The following is a 12,500-nucleotide window of genomic DNA, read 5'->3' on the forward strand; positions in this document are numbered from 1 at the left end:
GGCGTAAAAGAATTGGCTGTATTAACGGGGTGGCCCTATTACCGGGGGGGTGGGGCGGGGGGGTGAAATTCATGACTAAAGGGCCGTAATGACAACTTTTCCAGGAATGTACATACAGTCATTGTAATAAAATACTTGAAACTTCGCTCAGTAGGTAAAACACTTAAAATTGATGAAATGGTATATGAAATGAATCATATATGAACTGCGGATATGAAATCAAATGAAGCTATGATCTTTGCAGTTATGAACGGGACCATTAGAACCGACAAATGACCAGCTCCCAACGTCAGTGGCTTCATAGCTCAGTTGGTTAGAGCGTCGCACCGGAATCGCGAGGTCACGGGTTCAAACCCCGTTGAAGACCTGAATTTTTCAGGCTTCTCTACGCAATTGTAAAAATTGCGTTCATAACTGAACACTTAAAATTGTTAAGTGTACTGCACGTTCTGAGCCTAAATCAAAACAAGAAGAGACCCAGCTTTAGTATCGATGAAAGTACAATGACTTAATGTCTTCGCAATTTGCCTTACTGGATCTTACAGTAGTGTCAAGATCATGTTTGTAATGAAAATAGGGAGGAGTGTTGCTGACAGTACTTTGGAAACTAAATCAGCTGTTCGATTACCGTGGTAAATTACAAAGGTCAATGAAAATCACGTTGAACAAATCGATTTTTCTAAATTTAGCGAGTGGCCGTTTGGGATTTAAAATTGTGGCCGTTGGCCGTATTAACGGGTGACCGTATTAACGAGGGTTTTCTGTAAGACAATGTATAGCCGTTTTTCCGGGCCAAAATAAAGTGGCCGCAATAACAAGGTGACCGTAAGGCGGGTTTCCGCTGTATTCTATGTGATAGACTTAAAAATTCAAGGGATAAAAATTTGATCATAGTAGCACTTCAACTCTGGTTCAGAACTGGGGTTTTTTTAAGTTTACTTATTTCTTTATTTGGATGTAACGTAGCTCATTTATTTTCCCGCAAGTGCAACTTCGATCTTATTTTCGTTCATATTTGGGCATACAATTGGTCAACCAAAAACGTATATATCTTCACAGACAGCCTTGCATAATTATTATTTTTTTCAGTCTAAATATTATTTGCTGGTTATATCAGAAAGGAGTTGCAAATTAGACGCTTCAAAGTCACGTTCTTCTGGTAGACGTGATAAACGAAGTCATATTTTCAGGTGACGTTCTCCCAGCCGTCCTGACAACCAGGTGTGATATATGTGATATGTGATCTGTTAATCGCCCTTTCTCGCAGTCGAAGACTGAATTACTAAGGGCGCAGCTCAACGAGGTCGGACCGAAGGAGCTGTGCTGCCGGTTAGGCGCTCGGCCCCTGACCACGACCCATGTATGACCTCGGAGCACATCACCACAGCCTGATGGAATAGGCCGGGAGTCGATTTTGCGGAGGGAGGAAAACCGGAGTACCCGGAGAAAAACACTCGGAGTCAGATTGAGATCGACTGAAACTCAGCCCACATACGACCCGAGGCCAGAGTTGAGCCTGGGTCACAGAGGTGGGAGGCACGGTTGATGACCACTAAACCACCCTGACTTCCCCCAGGTGTGAGAAAATAATCTTCCAAACTGGGTTCATAACAACCCATCGATGTTTAATTTGAACATGAATCATAGTCACAGGAAGAAACTATGCATGTGGTCATTTTGAAACAAGGTATACGATTTGTTGTCTCCAACGTCACTCGTTCAATTTCCATGAGGGAAAACGGGAAAGAGGGCTTGAGATTGAGGGCTTTGTGCGGGACACCAGCGAGGCAGGAATCGACCCGACAGCTTTCTGCACCAGATATTTTTTTACAGGAAATGTTTCATCTGACGCCGTCTGATGAAACTGTCAAATGGAGACAAAGAACTTTGCAGTATCAACTGAAGACAACGTACTCGTTGTCTTCGGGACTTTGCCGAGTGCTGGAACATGTAGATGTAGATACTTCGTTGTGTGTGCACAGATGGCAACAGTAATCCAAACTGAGTTAATAAAATTGATCACCAAACGGAGATTGAAAAAATCAAGCTCGAGCGTTAGCCCTCTCTAAGCGAGACTTACGCAGAATGATTTACTTTGGATAAACAGGTAGAGGTTGAGTTATTTGACGTTGAACAAATCGAAGTACTCGAAGTCCAGCGCCACACAAACACGGTTTCTGGGCGTGGCTCCCATATAACCCTTTGATTCCGAGGAGTAAAGAAGTCTCTGTTACGAGCCTAGAGAGGCCCATCAGGCCGGCGCTTATCTCCGGTTTCGGTAGCATGAAGCGACTAGCATTATTTCTACTCCCCCCTGGATAGGATGCTAGTCCATCGCAGGGTTACCCCCAGCATTCACGAGTACCCATTTATACACCTGGGTGGAGAGAGGCAGCGTGAGAGTAAAGTGTCTTGCCTTCCGAGGAGTGCATGATCAGTATGTAATGCACCGATCAACTTGAAACTTCAACATCTCCCCCCCCCCACCCCGGGCATTTAAACTTTTGAAGTCTGGATCGTTCAAATTCCCGCCCCCTCGGGCAAAATGGTGTTCGAATGCCCTACCCTATCGTCGGATTTGTCTGTCATACCCTACTAAAGAACAATCGTCGCGGCTCCTGACCTTTTGAAGACCTTTTTTTAAGCCAATCGCTCACAAATGCTTGATCTCTTCCTTTAAACTCGTCCAAACACGTGTTTTATAGCTGTTAGCGACTTCGGCGTCCGAAAAAAAAATCGTTTGAAACCGGACACTTCCGGTTTCAATTTTCCCCACCTCACGCAGGCAAAGGTCAAATTCCCCACTCCCCGGGCACAGAAGATAGTCAAATGCCCGGGATTTCTCCCCCCCCGGGGAAGGGGGTTTGTTGAAGTTTCGATTTGATCGGCGCATAAATTCTCCTCACAATATCAATGAAATGTCAGTCAGAATGAAGATTATTATCAGCTTGAAAGATGTGGTCTTGATATAACACCAAATTCTCATGACTACCCATAAAAAAATCTATGGTTCTAGTTAGGAGAATGAACGTTTCGATCTTGGGAATGAAAGGACTAAGAGCTCAGGCCCTGGTTGTTCGAAAGCCGATCAACTTAATCCAGGATAAGCGTAAACTTTTGTTTCATGTTTTCAACTTTTTGGTGAAAGTTGCTTTTGCTTATTTTTGTTTTTCAAGATTAACTCCTTCTAATGTAAAACTTTGCCGTATATTAGCGTTAAACAGCATTTGGGAGTTAGTCCAAGCATTTTAGCGAATAAAAGTGGTCAACCTATCACTAATTGCAACAGAAAGTTTCTCTACGGTTTTATAACCAGAAATATATCCTCTACAACATATCAAAAGTCTAGAACAATCTAAGGAGAACAAGGGGAGAAAAATCTATTATTTATATGAATACTCTGATGCTGAACATGAAAACGAGGCTATATAAACATTTATCTTTTGCAGGCTGTTACATAAATCAAAACGTTAGGACAACCTTGTAATTGTCTTTATTGATTGAAAAAATATTGTCTTAACATTTTGAGACCGTTTAAAAATAATAACCGCGGACCATTAGTTACTGCAGGCTCAATTCAATATGGCCGCCTCCACGTGGGATTTGCTGTGTACAGGTGAGTCCTTTTCTTACTTGTTTTGACTTGCTTTTCAATGTTTTAAATATTGATGGTGATTTGAATAGAATGTTAAGCACAATAAAACACACATTTGCAAATTAGATAACCTTTTTGCAGAGAAAAGTAGAATTATATTTTGGTTTCACTACAGTGTATGTAAGTTCGTAAGCTTGTTAGCAGTTTAAATACAACAATTTTCTGCACTTATAATGAAATAAATTGTAAGCATCATGTGAATTTGAATCGTTTATTCTTCGAATTCATGAAATATGATGACTATTGGCCAGGACAAGCTGCATAATAGCCCTATTTCGCAGTTAAGTTATCATATTAAGATAACAATAGAGACCATCGAGGCACTTCAGTTTGGGCACAAGCCACAAAATACCATATTTTTTCTGGAGTTCGTGAAACTATTTTAGTATAAAAATGGTTTTAAAATGTACAAGAACTAAAATTCTTTTAGTTTACATTGTTTATATACTGTGCAAGATTGTAATTGTTGATGCAACCGTATTAAGGTTGTAACAGGTATTTTAAAGTTATAAATGTACAAAAGAAGTATTGAAGTGAAGTATTTTGCTGACCTATAAGTAGATTTTTTACTTAAAAACGTACTTAAATTTGACAAACCGAATTTATGATGGCAAGAACAGACTCGGATTTCGAATTCAGTGTTGTAACTAGACTCGCTGAAGCTTTATTAGTTCAATCAATCTTGGAATATTTATGATTTCAGATAATCTTAAACTTAATCTGTGATGGATGGAAAAGCCAATTGCATAATCTGTAAAGAGCCACTCGACCAAGGGCCTGACTCCGCTATAGTTACGCTAGGAGAGAAAGGCAGTGCAAGTGTTAACAGAGCAAGTTTAGAGCGTAATGATAGTACTACCTGCACCGTACCTGGGCAACAGGTTCACCAATATTGCCGCAAAATCCATTGCAACCCTAACAAAATAGCCCAAGCAAAAAGAGAGGCCGCCCAAACCCCAGACACAAGTATTTCCCACTCCAAACGTCGTTCAGCGCAAAAGAGCTTCAGTTTCAGCAGTGATTGCTTTTTCTGTGGAACGCCTGTCAATGTTGTGGAGCAAGGGAAAAAAAGAGAGGTCTTTAGTGTAACAACCCTAGACATGAAGGATACTATATTGGCGACATGTTGTGAAAGACAAGATGCATGGAGTGACATTGTACAGGCCAGAATTATGCACGTACATGACTTACCTGCCGCTGATGCAGTGTATCATCAGACATGTAGCGTCAATTTCCGCACAGGGAAGCAAATTGCAAAGATGTTTGTGACTGATGAACCTACGCACAAGAAGAAAAAAGTTGGCCGACCGCAAGATGAGGATATAACGGATGCGTTCCTGCGAGTAGCAAGGTTTCTTCAAGAAAATGACGATGAACAGATAAGTGTGAGTGACCTTATTGACTTAATGAATGATTTTATGGCAGACTCGGAAAGCACAGCGTATGGCCATACACATATGAAGGCTAAGATCAAGGAGCACTTTGGTGATCAAATAATAATCACTGAATTAAATGGAAGGGCTAATGTAGTCACGTTCAGGAGCACGGCAGAGACTGTGCATCTACTGCAGATCCCAGACAGAATCCTGACCTTCAGGAAGCTCGTGCCCTGTATGATGAGTTAATAAACAAAAAAAAGTCAGCAGAAGAAATTAGTGCAGCTGATGTTCTAGACAGGATAAAAGGCCATCTCCAACAACAGAGGGATTTCATGAAGGACGACCGCACAGCATCGCTCTGGCTGCAGTATATGTCAGAGATGCTTCCCTATCTGGCTGCCTCAGGGCACAATCTGTATGCTAAAAGTGCCAGATTGTACTTGCAATCCATGAACAGCCTTGAGAGTGAACATCCAGATGTATACAGGAAATTTGAAGCTGGGTTCCATGTACTTAGAAGAAGCAACCGCATGTGGGCAGGACTCTCGACAGATCTTGTGATTGAACAAGTGCTAATGAGAAGCGTTAAGACAAGTGGTGGTCTTACAAGAGGACGTGGGATGACGGAAAGACAGCGACTGACTTGGTTGCTCTCCATGCCTGCCTGTGCCGAGATGAATCGTGTCTTGTTGGACCTCACCGGTGTAAGTTACAGCACAGGCGAGCAGAACAAGGATATGACCAAGTCCAGGCAAGCCCGCGACATGAAGGACACCCGGAGTTTGCTCTCTTCTCTAGCAGAAAGAAACCCTTTCACACATCATCAAGATCTGATGAACATCATGAATGGCGTCCATGCTGACAGTTCCGTGAATGTGGAAAATGCTAAGGAGATCGGACAGACCATCTTAGAATCCATGACAGGAAAATCAGCTGTGGAATTCAAGTTCAAAAGAAGTAATCAGGTCATCACACTTAGTACAAAGTCATCTGTTAAATTAAAATTGATGGAGAGAAGATCCAGGTGGATCCGCAGCTGTTGTTTCAGCGTCTGATTATTGCCAGTAAATCACTGGATGACATGGAAGCCATGTTCCAGCATGAGCTATGTAGCTATCCAACAGCTCTATTTGATTCCTCGTTAATGCTGCTTCAGCCACAAAAGCCAGTACTAGCAGATGCTATCTGGGCCAAGCTGCCTTCCGATCCTGCTGGGCCAACCGGTGAAGTCCAATATATGTTGGATGGTGGTGCGCTTCTTCATCGGATCCCTTGGCCACGTGGATTCCCTACATATAGGGACATCTGTGATTTGTACTGCAACTACGTGACTCGGAAGTATGGTGCAGCAATTGTTGTCTTTGATGGTTACACTAGCAGTTCCACAAAGGATATGACACAGCAGAGGGGAGCAGGAGGGAAAACAGGGACAACCGTCACATTTTCTGATGATATGAAAGTTACCATGAAGAAAGATCACTTCTTGTCAAATTCAAGCAACAAGCAATCCTTCATCAATATGCTGAGCAGCTATCTGCAGAAGAGAAATTGCCAAACACGTCACTCCCAAGCAAATGCTGATCTCCTCATAGTACAGACATCTGTGGAAAGTGCAAGAAGGATAAACACCGTGCTTGTCGGGGATGACACCGATCTTCTTATCCTATTGTGCTATCACACGGAATTGGATGCATTTGAGTTATTCTTTCAGCCTGAGCCAAAGGCCAATTTGATAAAACGGCGGGTCTGGAACATGAAAGTGCTGAAGGAGAAGCTTGGTCAAGAGGTATGCAGCAACATGTAATCCTTGGATGTGATACCACTTCTCGCCTCTATGGTATTGGTAAGGGCGTCTCTCTGAAGAAGTTCTTCGCCAGCCAGCATTTTCGAGATCAAGCACAAGTGTTCAACAACACATCTGCCTCCAAGGAGGATGTTGTCGCAGCGGGTGAAAAGGCACTGGTTTGTGTTTACAATGGCAAGTCTGACGAAGGACTGGATTCTCTTCGATAGCGACGGTACTGCGAAAAGGTAGCCACCAACACTTCGCAAGTTCAGCCACAGAGCTTACCTCCTACATCAGCAGCAGCGAGATATCACAGCCTACGTGTGTACTTTCAAGTCCAACAGTGGAAGGGGGTTGGAGAAACCATGTCAGCAGAAGAATGGGGATGGAAGGCCAGTGAAAGATTGCTTCTTCCTATCATGACACACTTACCTCCAGCACCTCAAGCCCTCCTTCAAATTGTGAGATGCAACTGCTCCACAGACTGCAGCAGCCTTAGATGTACCTGCAGAAAACACAACCTAGAGTGTTCAACTGCTTGTGGTCAGTGTAGAGGCTCAGGTTGCACCAACTCTGTCCAGCCGGATGACTGTGAAAGTGAAGATGATGACGATGATGATGATGTATGATTCATGCATTCTTCCAAATTGACACTGTCTGCTTAGGTGTCTAGATTATAGCTTTACTTTATTTCAATTAAGCCGGTGATGTTTCCATCAGTTAAAAAGTAAACGAGGAAAGTTGTTTTGTATTTAGTCTTGTTCCCATGCTGATCTTTAAAGGCTTATTTGTAAAATTAGAAACGTACTAGGGAAAAGGATTATAATTGGTGATTCATTTGTCCTGCTCAGTTGAATTAGAACTTGTGAGGATGTCTGGATCATTATCTTTCTTGTTTGAATGACATTAGTAAATTTGCGATAAAAGAAATACATTTAAGAGTAGGTTATTGTATGTAGCCTCGTTTTCATGCTGTACCAATAGAGGTATGATGTATAAGTAAAAAATTAAGTCACTTCCCCTTCGTAGATTTTTCTAGACTTTTGATATGTTGATCGGGACACTTTTCTGATATGGATAGTGAAGAAATAAATTCTGTTGCAATTTGTGATGGGTCTTATCAATATATTGACTGGACTAAGTAGAGAAATAAACTTCTTGGCTAATTTTTTTTTAATCTGGGACTAACGTTAGGCTTTTGAACAACCGGGCCCAGATGTGTCCACACTAATCCATCGGTTTATTCGGTTGATATCTTGATTATGAAGACCACATCACGTTTGTAAAGAAAGTCTTGTATCGAGTAGCGTTTGAAACTTGAGATTTTTCTCGGTGTTTGTTTCTCTTTTTTTTATCACAATACTCACATCATAAAATTAGCTTGGCTAAGTAGGCTCTATCCGAATACCAGCTAATATTACGGAATACGCGTTCATTGGCCTCGCTTTTGTTTTTTTTTTCGGTGATTAAACGAAACAAAAACAAAAAAAAAAAAACCCCACAAAACAATTTAACGGGTAACAAGCCAATGCATGCGACGTTTCGTTGGAATTTTTCTCACAATGGAGGAATATAGGTATTTTATTTTCAACTGTAAAGTTTTACCTCGCGAAGTCTCCTTTTTCCGTTAAAAATTGTGATGGGCCCATCCGTGCAAGCTGTGTTTTATATTTTAACCTTTAACAAAAGCCAAAAAACGAGGGACAATTGTAAATTATCGCCGAGAAGAAAGCAACAACTACATACTCTAAGCCCCAGTTTTCCAGCGGCCAGAGTACACAAATTCTTTTTCGTTCTAGAACTCTTGCTCAGCTCACCACGGCTGCCTTAGTCAATTCTAGAACACTTAACCAGCTTACAATTGTATTAAGAGTACATTATAATGAGAAATCCAAAAAAGTTTGAACACATGGACAACTATAAAAAATCTCTTTCTTTTTTCCACGGTCCTTGGCTAGTACACGAAGCATACGGGTCCTAGCTGGATAGTGAATTTTTGCTCAACAAACTTGTCTCCGACATCATAAGCTGCGACGTCCACGACAGGCAGCGCGTTCTTTTGTTTGGTGTCAATCTCGAGGATTGTCTGATGCCACGAACTGTCTTTATTCTACAAGAAACAATATCAAAGTTTGACACACAAATTCAATTATACAGGGTTACTAAAAATGGTCGGATTGCAAACCCTGAAAAATATGGCTCAAGTGTCAAAATTCAAACATTTAATTCAAACGTTCAATTCGGCAATTCAAACATTCAGTTCAGCAATTATTCCAACCTTCAGTTTGGAAATACAAACCTCCAAAATTCAAACGGGAAAGCCATTCAAACTTTTAATTCGACAATTCAAATATTCAATTGAACTGAAGGTTTGAATTATTGAAATGAATGTTTGAATTGTTGAATTTCCAAACTGAAGGTTTTAGCTGAAATTGAATGTTTGAATTGCCGAATGCATGTTTGAATTTTGACAGTAAAAAATGCGCCATAGAAAACACGGGTGGTAGTAATCTCTTCTTTTATGATAGAAAAATGCGATTACTTGTTTAGGACGTGAAAGTAGAGTGTGGCTTGAAGACTCGACGTTTCCTCTATGCTGTAAACAATTATAGTTGTAGTTGTTGAGTATGTGTAAGAAATCGTACTTTGTGACTCAGCATTCTAAATAACAACTTCTGAGCATTACAATTGTGATACGTGCAGGCTCTTTTTAACTTTTTGCCATTCAAAGGAAAGCCACAGAGAACTGAAGCACTTTCCAGTCGGTTGCTGTTTTTTAATGCTGTATAGACCACTTTCATAAACGGCGACCTCTTCTACTTTCTTTTGTACTTATGTTAATTATACCTACTGGCCTCATTTTGAAAGAAATATTCTTTTGAAATTTGCTCGTCGTAGCGAGGCTAGAAAGGCTTATTAGCATTAACAAAAGAACATTTTATTTGGCCGCCATTATGAAAGAGGTCTATAAGATAATGCTAGCTTTTGCGCAGGTGAATGTAATCTCTCAGTGTGACCATAATGCATTCACATGAGAGATACTAAGAGCATTCATGTTTCTTTTTGCTATTAAATTTGTTGTTAACTACGATCGCGCGGAACTAATTACAATCCATTGGCGTCTATTATAATGAACTAACTGAGCAGTACCTTCTTTGATATTGCTTGTAACGCTGCATAAACACACAATCGCTTAGCGCTCGTTTAGCCCGCGTTGCTAAAAAGCGTTTTTTTTTCAATACGGCCATACTTACATCGCAGTTGTTTGTGATAACTTTTGGTTTAGTTTTCTCCGATGAAGTTAGTTCCATTTCGTTGTCCCCTTGGAGCTTGATGGTGCGGTCAACTTCTTCTTCCCATGCGCGGGAGTTATAGCAGTGATACGTGATAGTCTGCGTAATGCGCATGCTCAGAAGCCGAAGGAATTTCATCTGCGCAGGATCCATCTTGTACTGAATCTATAAAGAAGAGAAGGAAAAATATAGAGTTTCTCTTAACATCTGCTATGATTTTGGACAAATGAGCCCTACAACCGGAGTCCATAACCAGAAGGCTACAACTGCAATACCAGGTCTATGTATATAACGACATTTTCACAGATCAAGCTATTTTAGGACGCTTTCTTAATTAAATAAGATTTGGCTTGTACCAGTCATCATTCACAATCCCATGGGTAATAATTTCTCATGTAATACTTGCTGGAAAGGACTGGTTTCGCGAGGAAATGAAATCTAAAATAACTCGGTATGTACAAACACCGTTCCACGAATACCATGACGCTATACGCTCCTAGCAATGGACTCCAGCTACAACATATCACCATGCTATGGCTGTTCTCAAATGCAATGCGGTCGTGTTTGAAAAATACTGTAATCTCAAAACATATCTCTGAACAATTTTCTTGGGAAGCGATTCGGCTGTGCAAGGCGCTGCATTCAAGTTTGAGAAAGATATTGCAATCTGTTGAGCGATATTGTTTCGTGGTGGATTGGTGGACTTTCGACTTATCCGGAGTGCGTTATCTTAAAATGTCATCCGGCATTCACATTGACTGCCCCAATATTGGCCTTGATCGGTTCAAAGGGGGTTAAAGTTTATACTCACAATCTGGACATCTGGGTTCACCTCACTGAGCCACTGCCTAGACTGTGCTTCATCACTTGAGATCTGCGAATTGCAAATGTGTGTGGTAGAGGTTAAAGACTCTCACGTGCAACTCGTTGACGAAACAGAGAAATTGGCGCCAACATACAATTGCGCATGCTCAACACGCAAAATCTTTGTCGAAAGCACTGGGCACTTGAGTGTATCCGGACGCGGTGTGGACAGCGAAAACCGTTCGAAAACGATTGGAATACGCTACGTGTGGACGCAGATTTTTTTGAATCCGGAAAAAAAAAGCAGATACAAACATTCCTGATACGTATGGACAGGACCTAAGATTCTTTGTGTGTTGTACGTGTATTATAATGAAGCATTCACATTTAAATGATATGGAAATACCTGGAACAAAACGTTTTATCCCCAAAGTGTTTGGATTGGGTGCAACATTGATTTAACCAATTTGGTCTACTGTTTATTTTCCTGCAAAACGTGGTTTGAAAATAGACACTGACGCTGATAGGGACAGTCTTACTCTTGGGTTATGTACTCTTGGATAAGATGATCGTCTTATTTAAAAAAAATGCGGAGACTTGAGGAACTTGCTGCTACTATCGATCTCTTTTATTTTCGAAAACGAAAAAAATATACTTCTTGTCTGAAGACATTATAACCGTGACGTAAATATACAAAGATGTCTTTGAATTTCCTAATCCTCTACTTTCCATAATACATCTTGTTCACCCCCCAAATTCATAATCATTGTTTTCGATTTCGCTTAGGACACGAAGATGTCACAAGAGACATAGAAAACCGCGCCTATGAATTTTTTTTTTTTTTTGGGGGGGGGGGGAACAAGATGTATTATGGGCCTATATGAGACTTCATTGTTTATAAACAATTCTTTTGATATTTAAATGTTGCCAACCACAGAACAAAAGAACCTTTGTTTCGACAACCAAGAGATCTCTGGTTGGTACATTAATGACAATAGGTGACGTAATGGTGAGTATCGCTATATGCTTTACGTCAAACAAATTTTCTCTTAGATATATAGAAAGTCTTTACTGAAAACCATAAGTCTCCACGAAAAAAAAAAGGAACCAACAAACATAAACATACGTTTTCTTTCTTGGGTTGCACACAGGTCTTCTTGTTCTCAAAATCACAGTACACGTATTCCGCGTCACTGATGCAGCCCTCATTGGGGTCGATCCAAAAATATCCTGTATATGCAAACGAAGTGAGAACGTAGACTATAAAGTGCTCACGCTATGTAGAATATGCATCATGCACGAAAGGTAAGGTGACAACACAGTCGGGTGGTCATCAAAGCCAGAATTGAACAAGGAAACGATAAACACTGACAGCGTTGAACAGCATTTGGGAGTAAAGAAATAAAGTCCTTGGTTAATTTTTAATAAGGGATTAGCGTTAATCGCCTTTGAACAACCAGGCCCAGGACGCTAATGATAAAAGGTACTGCGAAAGTTCGATTTTGAATATTCGAGAAATTTAAAATGCACTGTGCGCAGTTAGTTTATTTTATGTTATTTTTTTTCCCGAAGGTTTATTAGCA

The 12,500-nt window shown here is 40.7% G+C and overlaps 1 protein-coding gene and 1 pseudogene across 1 annotated transcript in view; one reads left to right on the plus strand and one right to left on the minus strand.

Annotated features, from left to right (window-relative positions):
* The first annotated feature begins 2,973 nt into the window (after window positions 1–2,973).
* LOC137967934 (uncharacterized) lies at window positions 2,974–8,316 on the plus strand (annotated as a pseudogene).
* Window positions 8,317–8,383: 67 nt separating this feature from the next.
* LOC137967933 (collagen alpha-1(I) chain-like) overlaps window positions 8,384–12,500 on the minus strand; it is a 72,527-nt gene continuing 68,410 nt past the window's right edge. Inside the window, exons 60-63 of the mRNA XM_068814535.1 lie at window positions 12,044–12,147; window positions 10,925–10,987; window positions 10,075–10,278; window positions 8,384–8,930 (exon numbers count right to left, since the gene is read on the minus strand). Of these exons, the coding sequence (XP_068670636.1) occupies window positions 8,775–8,930; window positions 10,075–10,278; window positions 10,925–10,987; window positions 12,044–12,147 (527 nt within the window). The 3' untranslated portion in view covers window positions 8,384–8,774. The remainder of the gene's footprint in view (window positions 8,931–10,074; window positions 10,279–10,924; window positions 10,988–12,043; window positions 12,148–12,500) is intronic.

Source organism: Montipora foliosa, chromosome 8, assembly GCF_036669935.1.
Source record: "Montipora foliosa isolate CH-2021 chromosome 8, ASM3666993v2, whole genome shotgun sequence".
NCBI classification, from domain to species: domain Eukaryota; kingdom Metazoa; phylum Cnidaria; class Anthozoa; order Scleractinia; family Acroporidae; genus Montipora; species Montipora foliosa.